At 36.9% G+C, this 16,830-nt stretch overlaps 2 protein-coding genes across 2 annotated transcripts; one reads left to right on the top strand and one right to left on the bottom strand.

The window, feature by feature from the left end:
• Nucleotides 1–930: 930 nt before the first annotated feature.
• On the bottom strand, nt 931–3,570 carry LOC113040651 (podocin-like). Its single transcript, XM_026198931.1, has 8 exons — nt 3,171–3,570; nt 2,989–3,092; nt 2,803–2,875; nt 2,413–2,495; nt 1,733–1,936; nt 1,603–1,658; nt 1,445–1,523; nt 931–1,359 (listed from the first exon to the last, which is right to left on the bottom strand). Exons 1-8 carry the CDS (start codon nt 3,463–3,465, stop codon nt 1,093–1,095), a joined length of 1,161 nt encoding a protein of 386 aa, XP_026054716.1. The 5' UTR covers nt 3,466–3,570; the 3' UTR covers nt 931–1,092.
• Nucleotides 3,571–4,589: 1,019 nt separating this feature from the next.
• On the top strand, nt 4,590–14,665 carry LOC113039630 (tudor domain-containing protein 5-like). The gene is given in 18 exon segments (XM_026197588.1): nt 4,590–4,842; nt 5,068–5,304; nt 6,310–6,741; nt 6,851–7,002; nt 7,080–7,163; nt 7,250–7,306; nt 7,925–8,087; nt 8,191–8,369; nt 9,105–9,319; nt 9,430–9,625; nt 9,627–9,640; nt 9,819–9,885; nt 10,731–10,928; nt 11,025–11,168; nt 11,611–11,724; nt 11,821–11,961; nt 13,925–14,072; nt 14,153–14,665. Coding segments are annotated over 17 exon segments (2,733 nt in total). The 5' UTR covers nt 4,590–4,842; nt 5,068–5,075; the 3' UTR covers nt 14,353–14,665.
• Nucleotides 14,666–16,830: the final 2,165 nt, after the last annotated feature.

The following is a 16,830-nucleotide window of genomic DNA, read 5'->3' as shown; positions in this document are numbered from 1 at the left end:
ACAGACCTTTTCCTGGACTGCGCCCAGCTGGTGGAATGACCTCCCAATCTCAGTTCGTACAGCTGAGTCTTTACTCATTTTCAGTACTTAATTTGCCAGTACTTAACCAACTAATACTAGTACTTACCTTTTCTTGTCTATCATATTCTTAAAAAATAAATAAAAAAAACCTGGCTATGTGTTCTGTACTAGACTAACTGACACTTGTCATGGCACTTGTATACTGTTGTTGTTCTCTTGTTGGTCTGATTGCTTCTGTTGTTCTCATTTGTAAGTCGCTTTGGATAAAAGTGTCTGCTAAATGATTAAATGTAAATGTAAATAACGCAAACCTGCAATAATTACATTCGTTAAATAAAACAATAACAATTATGTATTTAATTCAGTTTATTACAGTCTATGATTTAATCCTATTTAATTATCCAGTCTCTTTGCTGCTGACCTTTGATGATCCAGTTCAACCATACTAATAAACAAAAATGACCTGATAAACTAACATTTGTGGTTCATTGTTTTGTTTTCTATTGTCAAGGAGTGTTGAACCTTCCTCTCCTGCATTCTACTGTATGGATGTGAATTTACTTTTCCTTCAGCTTGAGGCTTACTCCTTTCACTTTTTGGTGTGAAAGTGCATTTACGTTTGTTAAAAAAATAGAACTTCTTATAATTAAAAACAAACAAGCCAGCCCTGGCCAGATTTGCACAACACATTACTTTCCATAAAAGTAACTAAGTAACATAATTAGTTACCTTTTTAGGGTGTTAGCATTACTTTTAAAAGTAACTTTCCCCAACACTGCAGACTATTTTAGACTGGTTCTGGTAGGACCCACTGCAGAGTAGCTAAATAAAGAGAAGTAGCTCCGGCTGCAATGTTCTTCTTCAAGACGCATGCAGTTATATTTTTTAAACCGCTAGAGTGCCAAAAGTTACAGACTGCAGCTTTAACAGTGCAAATGATTAGTATTTCTAAAGATTAAGTTAAAGTGAGAGTCAGATGGTGCAAAGGTAAATACTGTAGTGTATTAGTAAGTTGTCTATGTAAAATGCGTCATATGGAACTGTAAGTAAACACTGATAGCCATGCTGTCTTTACATCATGGGCGAGTCTTTGTTTGCATCATCTGAGCCGTCACCTGCAGTCGGACCTTGATTGGCAGGTCTGGTCAAACTGGTGAGGTCGATGGATTGAGTCAGGACATCAGAAGGTATGTTGAGGACCACAGCAGGCTGCTCGGAGCGCAGATTGTTGAGGAGCTGCAGGAGTCGAAGGTGCACCACCAGTGGAGAACCAGAGAGAGACTCTACAGAAGCCTTCAAAGCCTCACAAGCCACCTTTTCTCCTTCTGCAGAGATCACCTGTGCAAAGCATAGTGGTTAAACAGCTGGTTTGGAAACTGGAAGGTTGTGGGTTCAAATCCCATTTTTGTACAGACGGCCTTACTTTGACTTTTGCCTGACGTCTCGCTTCGGCCTCCACAGCGAAGTTGTGTTGCAGCTCAGGTGGAAGACTAATTTCTTCTCTGCAACAGTGTGCACATAGTATGTTTTAAGTCCCGTAATGTGACGACTTTTGGAGGCTAATCTGTTCTATGTACTTACATTTCTGCTCTCTCCACTTTGATACCCCACCTGCAGGTTACCGAATCTAAACTGACCTGCCCAACACATGGAAACTTAGTAGACGTCTTGTTCCAAGCCCTCATGAGGTGTCATATCTGTCGAGGCCTACCTGAATCTCCCGGGCCATCCGTTTGCGGTCCAGCAAAATGTCCGTGAAGGCATGATGGGCCAGTATCTCTCTGACAGAGACCTGGGTCAGAGCCTGCAGCACATCGGGGACGCCAGCGAGGGAGGAATAACACACAGACACATTCTCGATACGATAGTAACACACCGCGCTCACTTCGGTACACACCAGATCTTTGGTCACCACCTGAGGATACAATCACATGTTGGTGAAGACGTGTCTTATAGTTTTTAAGACTTGCAATTTTCTCAGCAGTTAAATATTTTTTACTTGCATTTAAAGTTCCAAGCCATATCTAGAGTCCTAAGGGTGGATGTTTTGATTGGGCTAGTCTTCGACCTGTTGCCACCCTTATGTTTATGTCACACATCCTTGTGTAAGGGAGATAGTATTTGTCGCAGTCAGCTTTTTACAGTGCACTTCATTAAATGACTCATCTCAGAAAATACAATGCTGCTTATACAGAGACCTTAGTAGTAATTAATTTTTTTACAGGAATGAAAGGGAGACTGTGAGCGACAGAAGGATTGCAATATATCGATTGTTCAGCAAAAACAAAGCATCTTTCAGAAAAAGTTAACAGCGGACAAATACTCAATAAAACTGTTTGTGAGTTGTGAATTTTTTTTAGTTTTTTGTTACTTTGAAAGCAAAGAAATTACCGCGTGAGGAAGGATCTTCAGTATTTGCAGACGAATGTCGACAATATGGCACACATCCAAAAATGGGAGATAAAACATCAGTCCTGCAGCAAAATAAAACATGCATCTATTAAAGCCGAAATACATAGATTACGAAAATGTTCAAAAGATTTCTTCTTAATATTAACATACTAAAATAACATTAAATGCATTCGTATATTAATTAAAAAAATTATATTACCTTTACAATTTTAATATAACTTTAAGAATTGTAAATTAATATTTAAATATAACAAAAATCAAATAGTAAAAATATATTACATTTGTATTCAAAATTGTACATTCTTCACATAAAATAATAACTAGAACCTTGCTAACTGTAAAAGTGTTAATATGTAAATGAAACTGTACCAGGGCCGCGTGGTCTCTTCTGAAGTAGATGCCCCAATCGAAATTTCACGGCTCTCTCATGTTCTCTCACGATCTACATATACACAATTTTATAGGCTACATAATAAATTAAAGTTTCGGGACCTGAACACAGTTACCAACTACATATTCGTTTCTAATATATAATCCCATAAATGGAAAGCATACCTTCACACAGAACCATATGGAAACAGGAAAGAAGAAGATCACCACAGACAGGACCAAAACTATGAGAAGCATCTCACAAATTCCAAGGTATCTCTTCTTCAAGGCTTTGGAGAAAATGTAAGAGAGAAGAATATACTATAGGTTCTCCATCTTTTCTGAGGTGTTTTCTTCTCCACACTTACCTTCCCCAAGCCCGTCAGTCTCCAATAATCCCAATAACTCCTCTCGATCTTCTTTTATTCGTTCCCTTACACTGTCTACGTTTACAACAGTGCTGCTGGAGATGATTTGAGCCTCTCTGGCTTCACCTCTTTCCTCTTCTGGTTTTTCTTTTCTTTTGCGGGGCTCTTGGAGCTTCACGGATTTGGGGGCTTTGGTTTTCCTCTCTTTAGCAGAAGGCGATGGCTCCTGCTTTTCCTGTCCAGATCTTGCAGAATGCGTAGATTTCTCCATCACGGCTTCGCTCATTAGAAGCATCTGTCGTGAGGGTTCCTCTGGTGTCTTGGTCTCCTCCTGGGGACGTCTGTGGGTCTGAACAGGGAGTATCTCTGTAGGCCTCTGCAGGTTCGTATGATGACAGGGGAGTGTTTGCACTCTTCTAATGAATTTTTCACAGTGGTTACATCCTACACAGAGGCGCTGAATGGAACATAACGTGTTACTAAAAATCTAACTGCATGGCATGTTCTCTGAATGTCCTCTATATGTTTTATTGATAATAATGATGTGAATTTATTCAAATTTTGATTGAACATCTATCTATCTATCTATTTAATATTTATTTTTTAGTAAATATGTGATAAATATATTTGAATGGAACGACATTTTTAGACAATGGTTATTTTGGGTAAATCTGGGGAAAATGTCATGTTTGTAACAAAGTTATTTAGCATTCACCTTCACCTATAGTGTTGTAAACGGCAAATAATTCAATTAAAAAGCAAAGCAAAATGTTTTGTTAAACACCATTCATAGTGTTATTAAGTTTATTAATAAGAAAGATAATTAGTTCATGTTCTGTTTACTGTTTTAAGACCTTTGTTTAATGCCAAGGTCATGTTTATTACCGTAATATCTAGATACTGTAGATAGATAGATAGATAGATAGATAGATAGATAGATAGATAGATAGATAGATAGATAGATAGATCTAGAATGACATTTTAATTTAAAATATGAAACAAGAAAATAAATGAAACAATAAACAATTAGAATCTATAAATGTATACAAAACAAGACTTTATTAAATGTATAAAGCTGACAAAATGTATGAGTTTTTTTTTCAACACTTTATATAAAAAAATAAATAAATCGCCAAATTGTATCATGTTTACTAGGCTATTGTTTTTTTTCCCCATAATAAACTTAACAATGCATGTTGCCTATGTAAAAATGTTTTTAAAACTTAGACATTGAGGCTAGGTCTTGTAGATGGCAGCATATATTTGTATTCGTTTTATTTCATTTATTTAAGAAAAATTTAAAATTATACTTTTTTTAAAAGCATGTATAAAAGTAAAAATATAGGCTACATCAGAAAACATTGTGAAGCTGTGTGTAAATAAAGTCAGAAAGTGCATAGTCGGCGCGAGGAACCTTGATTGAATGCTGACGAAGCACGTGCCTCGGGAAATTGGCTGCTTCTGCCCACACAAACGCTAAAGAAAAACACACTTTCATCTGCACTTCTGCATACAGTCCTGTTTTTAAAAAAATCAATCTTGGAGGATATTTCTGACGTCCATTCCATCGACGTAATCGCGCACCTGCTTTGTAAAATTTCCATTTTTTAAATAACGTGGCTTGTCGCGTGATCTCCACCGAACGACAGAACGCGTTCATCTTGTACAAAAGGTAATCTCTCGTCCATAAACACATTAATAATGTATCTGCAAAGATATATACGTTTAAAGCCGGCTGTTAAGTGTGTAAGCGCTTGCATTTTGCTTTAAACCAGTACTGTTAATAAAACAACTATATTTAGGGTGTTGACATCTCGGTGGAATGACATTTACGTTTAAACTATCTTGTTTTTGTCGGTTATCAAGTAAGTAAATTGTGTCCAACTTCTGTTTTTAGCTGTCAGGATGACCCAAGATCAGCTCCTCACGGGTTTGAAGAAGGATGTCCGCTCTCTTCTGGTCTCTGCTAAGCATGGTTTGACCCCTGAGCAGCTCAAGAAAGACTACTACACCATGCTGGGCTTCCCCATGCCCCTCAGGTTACTGGGATTCAGAAATGTTTTGGACATGGTAAAGGAAATGCCGGATGTGGTGCACTTGGAATACCACCTCGATGGTAGCATCATTTTGAAAGGTGATTTTAGTAGGCTATTTCATGCCATTTGTTGGCTGCTAAGTCAACATGTATGGCCTAAAGAATGACTTTTCGGCATATTCATGCTAAAACTTCTTGAACACACTATGAAACTGCTAAATTTGGTTTATATGAATTGCTACATTCTATTGCTAGTTGTTGGTATTGGGGGGGGGGGGGGGGGGGGTTCATTTTAGTGGACATTTGATTGGACAAACATTTGGACACAACCACAGGTGCAGGATGAGTCATTAGTATTTTAGTTTATCTGCCTTTTTCTTCAAGGCAGAAGTAAGCCTGTGGAGAGACTTCCGGTTCATTAGGGAAATCGCGAAGAATAAAGACGTGCAGTAAACACTAAACATGTTTGCACTACAAACCAGTGTGTTCATAATTAAGATCATACATTAAAATAATATTGTAAGACACGCCCATTTTCAATATCAAGCAGCACAACAAACAGTTTTTTTACAGCTAAAAATAGCTGAACAAAGTTCAAAGCGGATGAGACCCACAGCTAGACCCATAGAATTTACGAATGGCCGTGCTCAAAAGGTGGATAGATATTTAAAAAAAACATTTTTATATCAATACGTTAGCTCAATTTAGCCTTTTATATCTGTTATAAGTAGGGGTGTAATGGTACATGTATTCATACTGAATATTTTTAGATAAGGTAATTTGGTAATTTGCAGGATTTATTCAAACTGCACGTGCAAAAAGTGTGTGTGTGTGGGACCGGGGTTGTTAGTTAACTAAAACCAAAAAAAAGTGTTACATGAAATAACATGACATGTAACACATGACAAATCTTGCTGGTTGCTAACGTAACATTTCCCATTTTTATATAGTTTAAACTGATGAACTAAAATGCCTCAAGCTGAAAACGAAATGTGTTTTGGCATGATCAAAAATGATGCCACACCAGTTCGTTCTTCGATTTCGCTTGAGGTATATCTGGGCCTTTTAGAACTATTAAGTTTATTAACATTTTTCTCGTTGCAGCCGTTGTAGATGAGAGCACCAAAGGCATCCGAGAGCTGGTGGCTAAGCAACGTGACCCAAAAACCAAAGCCAACATTCGGAGGGGAGCACCAGGAAACTTCCACATGTCTTACCCACGGAACCAGCCCGTTCTTCTCCCTCGCCGTGGCCCATCAAAACCCGCTCTGCCCGCTCAACTGCGCAGCCAGCTAAAACAGTTACTATCTCATGGGCCGGTCAGATTATCAGAGCTGGAGTCCAGGTATATGGCGCAGTTCGGAAAGCCGCTCAACATCACGCAATATGGCTTCTTCTCCATTTCCGAGATGCTTTCGGCTGCCACGGATTTCGTAATCATGCAGCAGAGTCGCACAGGCTCGCAACTGCTGCTGAGGAATGCCATAATGCCACAAAATCAGATCAAACATCTGATGACGAATCTTTCTAAGCCAAGTATGTATATGATAATGGAATTCCTGGAGAGAGAGAGAAGTTGATATCATGCTCTTTTTGTTGGTGCAGATCAATTATTTATGTCTTTTCCATGATGATTACTCCGCAGTCGCATCTCCTTTGGTGGCGAAACGGAAGCCAGTCAGTCCTAAAGCCACTTCGCCGCCTGAGAGGAACAAGCTAGATTCGCACACCCCCCCTGCTGTTACCAAACCGGAGCCTGTAAAGGCAGAGCACTCTTTTGAAGAAACAATTTTGAAGGTTTGGATATTTCTATGAAATTAGGGTGAAATTTCGCTATGTATAAAACAATACTGTCGAGGTAAATCTTCTTACAGCTTGAGGAGGAGCTCAGACAGCAGATCCTCGAGAAGGGCACCGCTGGCACCGTCAGCCCCGAGCTGAAAGATAAGCTACGGAAGGTCAGACATTACAGCTTTAAAAATCAGCCTTTCTTGTCTCATCTTCTCAACTTGGCTTATTTTTGAGAGATGCTTCTTTTTTTCAGGTTGTAGCTGAAAATGGCAGTGGGGTATCCATTCACAATCTTCCAAAAGAATACAAGGTATTCTCACAAGCCTGTCAAGACCATATCAGAGTTCACATCTGAAGAAGAAAATACGAAAATGTGTTCTACCTACAGAAAATTAAGCCTATTTTGACTTTTTTTATTTCATGGAGGCCTGTTGTGGCCACGGAATAAAAAAAGTTAATTGCTGCTTTTTATCTCACAATTCTGACATTTTTCTCACAATTTCTCAAAATCTCTTTATCGCAATCTGAGTTTGTAACTCGTAGTTCTGACTTATTTATTCTTACAATTCGAGAAAAGTCAAAAAAATTATTGCAATTGTAAGTGTACATTTAATAATTCAGACTTTTTTTTTTTTAATTCTGAGTTTATGTTGAGAGATAAACTCAGAATTGTGAGGGGGAAGAAATCTGAATTGTGAGATTAGGCAATTAGATTTTTTATTATTTTTTTATCCTGTGGCAAAAACAAGTTTCCATAGATTTTGGGTTGAAACTGTAAGGTGTAATGTAGTCAGATGTCGTGGTCATGCAAAATAAGCCTCGATTATGGTCGGAATATTGCATCACTCGTCATATCCACTGCAATATTTTTTGTTTCTAGATGGCACCAGTGAGCTTTTTTAACTTATGGTCTGTTTTTTGATGCAAGCGAATGTATGGTGAGGAGTTGCCGGTGAGCCAGTATGGCTTTCTGAGCGTGACGGAAATGGTTGGAGCTTTGAGTGACACATTGTCCATTCAAAAAGTTGCTGACGAAAGTCAATGGATGGTTGTGGAGTTCAAACCAAATGACATACAACCCACTGAACCTGGTACTTAGCTTCATGTCATATTGATTTGAAAAGACAAATGAGTGCTCTTAGCTTATTGATCATCTTTAATGAAACTTTGATTGCGATGTATTCCTTTTGCAAGAATTATCCCCGGGTCACGGCACCACCTCCAGTATAATGACTGAATCCCAGAATCCCTCCAGCAAAGCCTATTACTTCAGCTGTGCAGAGTCTGCATGGGAGCGAAGAGAGGTGGAGCAATACACAGACACCCAAGAGTCCGAGACTGAGCTCAGAATCGCTGATAAAACCATCCATCAGGTTAAGATTCATTATTGATATTCCATTATCTTTCCCTCCCATATTAATCCTAAGGAAACTTACAAAATGTACTTTAGTAATGTATAAAAAAAGGACATTATTAACACTAGTATTTTATTAATACTATATATAATGGAACATCATAATATACTAAACATACTACTAAATATATAAAAAAATGATTCTTTAGCAGTAAAGTGCATTTAAATTCATATTCATGGTGTCCCAAAATAGCACTAAAGAATAATTTGTAGTATATTAAGTACAAAATTAGTTAATGAAAATAGAGCACTTTAAGTACATTATGGAAGTGTTCTAATAATTTTGGCCAGCACTGTGTGTGTGTGTGTGTGTGTGTGTGTGTGTGTGTTTATATATATATTAGTGCTGTCAAACGATTAATTGCGTCCAAAATAAAAGTTTTTGTTTGAATAATATGTGTGTTCTGTGTATATTTAATATGCATATATACACATACGGTATGTATTTTTTTAAATATTGACATGTATTTACATGTCTACAATGATATTCATATAATTAAGACTTAATATGACAACATATGTTTCTTAAATATATGTTGTATGTATGTGTATACATAAATTATACACAGTACACATACATGTATATATTATGTAAACAAAAACTTATTTTGGATGTGATTAATCATTCGACAGCATATATATATATATATATATAATAATTCTAAACATCATGAGTATAATGTGTTTGTTGTAGATGGCGAATCTTTTCCCAGAGCTGGTGGTGAGTCGAGTTTCAGCGGTTCCTCCAGACGCTGTGCGCTGCCAGAAGCTGAAGCCCCCAGCTCGCAGGAGGGAGAGAGAGCTGGTGGCTGTCCTGGTGGAGCAGATGGAGTCTCCTAGCCACTTCTACATCCGCTTTAGCCAGAACAAGGAGGCCAGAGCCCTGGAGAACATGATGATTGAAATGAGGTATCTCACTTATTACGTGGAATGTTGAATTGTCACCTCAATAATTTCATAACTATTTGGGCTGGGATTGAGTAATATGTCATTCTGAACATGCCTAATACTTTTTTAAGGAGCTGTTACTCCTACCCAGAAGTGACGGAGAGATACCGGATGCCTGATGCATATGTGCGGCCGGGTCAGGTGTGCTGTGTGGCCCCCAGAGACATGTGGTTCTACCGGGTGGTGATCCACGAGCTCTTCAGTGATACTGAAGTAAAGGTGTACTATGTTGACTTCGGGGACATCACAAAAGTGGAACGAAAACAGCCTCCGGTTTCTCAAGTAAGTTCATGAATTATTATAAACAATGAAAGTGTTGTTGAAACCTGAACTTAATTTTATGTAAATGATTACCTGAAGTTTTGGTTTTGTTTCACAGTTATTAGTAGTACACCATAAATATTTTTTTTTGCATATGTTTGTGTCTCTGCTGCTTTGTGTACTCTCAAAATCTTTCCAGAGCTTGTTATGCTGATCTTCCGGCTCAGGCTGTCCCTGCAATGTTAGCTGGGGTTCGGCCCATCACGGTAAGCAGGGTTGTTATTATATATCTAAAAAAAAAAAAAAAAAAAACTATCAAAAACCATTTGTTAAATTAAAAAAAAAAAATTTGAGGAAAAACTTAGATGAAAATTTAAAAATGTTGCCTTAGAATTTAGGAAATTAACTGCAATAAATCTATTAAAGCTAAAACTGAAATAAAGGTGTTTAGTACAGTATATATTATTATTTTTTTTTATTATTATTATTTTTTTTCAATAAAATTGGAATGATCTATTATGATTTATATTAAGATTTTTTTCCCATGGATATTTCCCCCCTTTATTTTCATTGAAAATTGTTGATTGAGTAAATTGTCAACAATATTTTCATTTTCAGAAAAATCACAAACATTACAACATAATTAATAATTCTGATGTATTATCATTTATATTTGATAGTTTTTTCATTTTCCATTTTACTTGGTCTTTATTGATTAGAATGACATAAATGTACTAAATCAAATAGTATTTTTATTTATTTATTCATTCATTTTTTTATCTTAATTATCTATTCTGTCTGTTCTACATATTTTTTTTATTTTCGATGCAAGCCATAAGGCTTTTTATATCAAAGCAACAAAGACTTGCAGTTCAGTGAGCGAATAAGATATTGATTTAGTAAAATCTGAATGAATTGATTCTGAGCAAGTGATTAATTAGGCTGACTCAAACCGTTAACCCCTAAATCTTTGTCATTTATTCTCAAATTCGACTACACTTTCTGTGTTGTATGCTTGTTTTCCATGCAGCAGATGGAGAACCAGCTTTTGGTAGTGTATTACTCATTTTGTCGCACTAGTTATTTTCTTTTTCTTCTTTTTTTCCCTCAGAGCATTTGGACTCAGAGTGCGATCAGCACTTTCCAGAAGATGTGCTGTGAGCGCACGCTGGTGGCAGCCATCCACAGCTACCAGGAGGACTTCCTGTTGCTCTACCTGTGTGACACAAACACGGAGGAGGATGTTTACATTCACCACGCCCTACAGAAAGAGGGCCACGCCCTTCCCTCCGTTACCACTTATGGATTGGTCTGGGTTCAAATCTTCATTTAAACCCACTTATGTAAGTCCCAATAAGAACCTGTTCTTCAGTATTTACTGGTTTCTTCTCGTTCGGCTTTTTAGGCATCAGAGAAGTTCAACCCAGTGACGTCTTATTTTGGAGATGATCAGCTTGAGGAAGTAAAAGAGTGTCTCTCACCACCCCCGTCTTTTCCAGAAACCAAGATCTGCTTTCAGGGAAATGGCTGTCTGAGCTCCTCTCAAACGGTATCTTTAATATACAAACCCAGCATCATGATACAGCATTGATGGGCCATAGGCCAGTGAAGCTCAGTGAAATTTCAGTGCATATATATATAACACGCGCACGCACACACACTTTTTTTTTACATATTATATACATCATATAACATATATAATAATTTTTTAAAAATGTGTAGTATTATATGTGGGGAAAAAAGAGAGATATTTTGTTGTTTACTGATAAAATGTTATTTTCCATGGGTTAAAAATGAAAGAAAATTTACAGGCAATAAGTATTTTATACAGGCAATGAAACTGTATTGTGCAATTGTTTTTTATAGTAACATTTAATTGTATTAAAACATTGTATTATATTGTGGTAGCTTTATAATAAAGTTTTTGGGCATTTAACCAAATGAGTAAAGTAGTCAGCAAGTGTTTATTCACTCTGGTTTGTTCATTCCAGGTGTCCAGCTCTGAAAATGGAGAAAATAACTTTTCCTCCATAAATGAGGACTCAACCTTCGACATGCCTGCCCTCGAGTTAATAAATGTTCCTGACGTCAACACTGTGTCTAAAGTGAGTTGTATTACACACACACACATGTGTGTGTATATATATATACACACAGTAATATTTTGGATTGATTTCTTTAAACCTCATATTTCCTTTCAGAGTGGTAAAGTAAATCCATCTGAGGCTCCACAAGCTGAAGATTCATTATGCTGCAGTGAATGGGATCAGGGATGGACAGAAGAGGACGAAACGGATAAGACGAAGCTAGAACCTGATGTCAGTACTGAAGACGAATCGAAAGTAAGGATGCCAACTCATCCACAATAGGCATGACATGACCGCTTTGGATTGTCACAAATATTTGACAGGAAAAAGAGGTAAAGCCTGAGGTGAAATCTGATCCCAGTGCTCATGAATGAAGCTCCAAGCTTCCTACTTTCATTCCCCACAGCATTTAGCACACAGTCATCACTCAGAATGACATGAGGTGCTGCGTTTCTGGAGATTTAATCTCCTGACGTATTGCTCCTCTTTAAATCCCAGTTCTCCTGCTGAGCCCTTTGGGAGTCAGTTGAACTTAATTGTGTGGTGATTAGATGAGAATTTTAATTAGCCTCTCCACAGAGGTTCATCTGTTTAATCATTCAACAGAACGGTTCATCGGAAAAGACAAGTTTCTACAAGAGACATTCAATAGTCATTTTCAGCTATTTGCAGGATGAAATCACAGACACCAGCATAGCAGTTATATGTATGTGTATATATATATATATATATATATATATATATATATATATATATATATATATATATATATATATATATATATATTTATAAGGGATTCAAAATTCATGGTTTGATTCGATATGACACAGTGGTGTCAAGGTTCGGTTCAGTATGTTTAGTACGGGGGTAATTGGTTACGTCGCAATGTTTGAAATATTTCTGTTTTAATCCACGAAGGCGAGCCAATGGATATCAACAAAGCAACGTGCAAACTTTGCATTTAATGCCGCATATTCTCTCAGAGACAACGAGATGAATCTACTTCAACATATGCTGATAAGGGTATAACAGCTAACAGTTTTAATTCATTCCCTTAATATTTCTCTTGTGGCCCGTACATTGTGGCAAAAAATAACATAAAATGAGAAGAAACTTATTTTGTGTTAAACAGGTTGTTTTTGAATGTCGGTGCTTGAAAAAAAAAAAGCTTTTTATTTCATTGTTTTTTACTGATGACTGTAGTGTTAATATTTGAATTATAGGTCTATAATTCATTGTATAATAGACCCGTTTTGAAAGACCTGTTTTAAAAACATTTTAATTGAAGAGCAAAAAACCATTTTGTTTTATCGCACTGCACCAGTTATGTGGTAATTATGACGAATTGTAATCATAATTTAATAATAAAAGTAACTTAATAATAACAATAATAATAGGCCTAGTAAAATAAGTGTTTGCATAGGTTCTACTCGATCCTCTTCAGTAATATGCTCTGGGTCTGACTCTGGCTCAAATTGGTCAGGCAATATTGATGCCATTGTTTACAATACGCTGAGGCACATGCAACTTTCCGTTATAGTAAGAAGCGGGATGTTTCCAGACATCATCCACTAGGTGTTTAGCGAATCACAACATACTGGGCTAACCCATAACCAATCAGTGTCCATTATGAATTTCTGAGGGAGGGGCTTCATGGAACCAGGAAGTCAGCAGAATTTTTTAGGAGAATTGAAACCGCAGTGTAGAATAAAGTTAAAATGTGTGAAAAATAATGTGATTTTTTTTTAATTATTATTTTTTATTCACAGCTAGGATGTGTTACAGTGCACCCAATAAACACAATCAAGCTTTTAAAAATAGCCAATTGAACACCTCTTTAAGATAAAAGAGACAAAATTGTCAATTAAAGTTATTTTCATTTTTTTTACGCACAAAATTATTCTCGTAGCTTCATAACATTAAGGTTGAACCCCTGACATCACATCGACTATTTTAATGATTTTCTTTCCACCTTTCTGGGGTTTGAACATGCTGCGTTGCTGTATATGAAGGGTCAGAAAAAGCTCTCGGATTTCATCAAAAATATCTTAATCTGTGTTCTAAAGATGAAGGAAGGCCTTCTGAGTTTCGGAATGACAAGATCACGATTTAATTAATGACACAATTTTCATTTTTGGCTGTACTATCTCTTTGAACAAATTCTTAAAACCAAGTTAAATTATCTACATGGCCACATCAAGGGTTTTTTTTCACACAGCCTGAGACTGTGCCTGCTCCTCTACCTGTCCAAGCAGCAGCATGTGAACCGCAGATGTGTGCATCTCCAATTGAACCCAAGCCCATCTCAAGCGCATGCACCAGCCCTTACACCCCTGACCCCATCAGGATCAACTCCAGCTACCCAGGTACAACCCATCAATGCCACAATAAGAAATGTCTTACTTCCTCAAAAATATCTTTGCTTTGACAACATGAGTTTTCTTAGTTCTTCCAGGTGTACCCGTTAATCTGGCCCAGCCCCAGCTCTCCCAATTTATGATGCAATTATTCGGCAGTTCGGTTCATCTGGGACCAGTTCCAAACCCTCTGTTCCAGCACCACACATCTCCGCTAGCTCTGAGACCAGCGGCGCGCCTGTCCGCCGGGGCCAACTTCCTACACTGGCGCTCCAAATACACAGCTTGACCGGCCACAAGTGGTGCCTTTTCTACTTTTGTCATGTTTAATAACTTGAGTTTTTTCGTTTCTTTGGCTGCAACATCCCAGAAATATATCAAATGATATATAAGAAAAGCAGCGGAGGGCACGTAAAAAGTGGATACATTTCTTATTCTTTTTAGCGCAATATCTCTCCAGTAGCACGCTATTCTTTATTTTTATGTATTTGCATGTACAGTGCTGAAGTTTTGTGTTTTCTCTATGGACCAAAATGGACATTTGTTATTAAGTTGCTTGTTCGGTGTTCGATTTAGATTTTTTTTTTCTTTTATCAAGAACCAAAAAGTTTTATATATATATATAAAAAAAAGAATACACTGAAAATTGTGTCTGTGTTTTGCATCTATAATAATTTTTAGGTTTAACAAACCTGAATACTTTTTGGAGACCTCATGTTTGAGCTCAAATTTACTGGCTCGAACCGCTTTTCTGGGACTTTTCGCAAAAAAATTACCACTCCTGATCTGCAAAGGCAACACGATGTCAACGTTTATTTTCCATTACCAGCTTGATACGATTTTATACACGTGGACGTGCTACCGATGCGCTGTTCATCTTTCCGTGACCAGTGTTTTCTAGTTTTACTGGATTGTTTACTGTGTTGCAGTGTATGATATTTAATCAGTGGTTTCCTAACACCCCTGTTTTGTTTTCTTTTACCATATTTTCCGGACTATAAGTCACACTTTTTTTCATAGTTTGGCTGGTCCTGCGACTTATAGTCAGGTGCGACTTTTTTATCAAAATTAACTTGACATGAACCGAGAGGAATGAACCAAGAGAAAACATTACCGTCTCCAGCCATGAGAGGGTGCTCTATGCTGCTCAGTGCTCCTGTAGTCTACACTGAAAACATAGAGCGCCCTCTCGCGGCTTGAGACGGTAATGTTTTCTCTTGGTTCTAAATAAATGTGACTTATAGTCCAGTGCGATTTATAGTCCGGTGCGACTTATAGTCCGAAAAATATGGTATGTACCTTTGATCAATTCCACCCATTGGTTTTCCGCCTTTTGGTATTTTTAGTCCTCCGTTTGAGGATTGTTGCTCCACTGAGCATGTTGTGAGATTAAATTACTCAAAACAGGATGTTGGGTAACCAAGTGCATCCATAATGTGCCTCACAAACAGTGGAGCCAAGGAAAGAGTACAGGTTGGTAAAGCTCGCTGGTCCTGAATCTTCTTCCTTTGTTTGGTCCAATTAGTGTTAATGGCATTTTAATGAGCCTTCTTCAAGGTCCTGAAGATGCCTGGTATCTTAACAAGCAAAAATATGACCTCATTTAGACCAGGGGGAAAAGGAAGATGAATGTTGCTGAAACCAAATAAGCATTGCATGCTAAGCTAATGAAGTTTACTTGAAGAAACACATTTTTCTGAGTATGGAAGCTCATTTCTTCCAAAAAAAAAAAAAAAAGAAAACCTGGGTTTGGTACATTTTGATTACAATAATTATGCTTTTTTTCATGTCCATTTCTGTTAAAATTTAAAGAAATCATGCTTTGGTAAATTATAACTGACAAGTCAATATGGCATAAAAACTTTGGGCAAAAACCTGATATTTGAGAATTGAGAAGTCATGATTGTAATAAAAATGACATATATATGAAATTTATGACAAATTTAAAGGTTTTAATTTAAATAATTGTATTTATTTTGAATCTCGAAATTCGGAATTTAAATAAATTATGGGGTTTTTAATAAGCAACTTTTTTTTAATTTTTAGTGGTGACGCTTGTTTGTTAGAGCAATGCTAATATTTCTATATTCATGTGACAGACCATACAAATTACACGAGGACTTTTCATTTCAAATCATATCTCGGCATTCTGCCTCTATATGGAGCACCAACACAATCATTTCTGTGCCATTAGCATCACCAGGTGGGTTGTTTTATGATTCATTTGTCCTTTTTGAAGCTTGAAAGCTCTTCCCTGATGAACTTTGAGAGAATTCGGGGAATGACACGGTGTTTTATACCATTAGGAGAGTCTTTATGCTAATGCAAGAGGGAAGCACATTGCTTCATGGCAAATTGTATTACCCTGGTTAACTGACCCTAACAGACATGTTCCCCATCAAGAAGACCTGTCCTACCCCTGTTAGGTTCTCCTGTGCTACTTCATTGGAAAAGAGTGAAAAATTGGACTTATTAACTGGGTCATTCATACAGCGAGATTTATGTCCCAATTATTTATTTAATCATTTTTTTCTAAAATGAGCCGCATATTTATGATATATGGCTTAAATTGTATGTTCGGGTCTTCTTTATCACTTAAACAGGGATAATAGAAATTATAAATACTATTTTGTATTTTACACACCTTTTCATTGATATATGCATTCAATTTTATGGTGTCCTCGGTGCAAAGTAATCAACTTCCACAAGAAATATATACCATGAAATGATTTTTTTTTTTTAAAAACTAAAAATATTTTAATTTTTT

The sequence above is a fragment of the Carassius auratus genome, chromosome 22, assembly GCF_003368295.1.
Source record: "Carassius auratus strain Wakin chromosome 22, ASM336829v1, whole genome shotgun sequence".
Taxonomy (NCBI): domain Eukaryota; kingdom Metazoa; phylum Chordata; class Actinopteri; order Cypriniformes; family Cyprinidae; genus Carassius; species Carassius auratus.
Note: the sequence above shows the minus strand (reverse complement) of the source record. Positions and strands in the feature narration are given on the sequence as shown.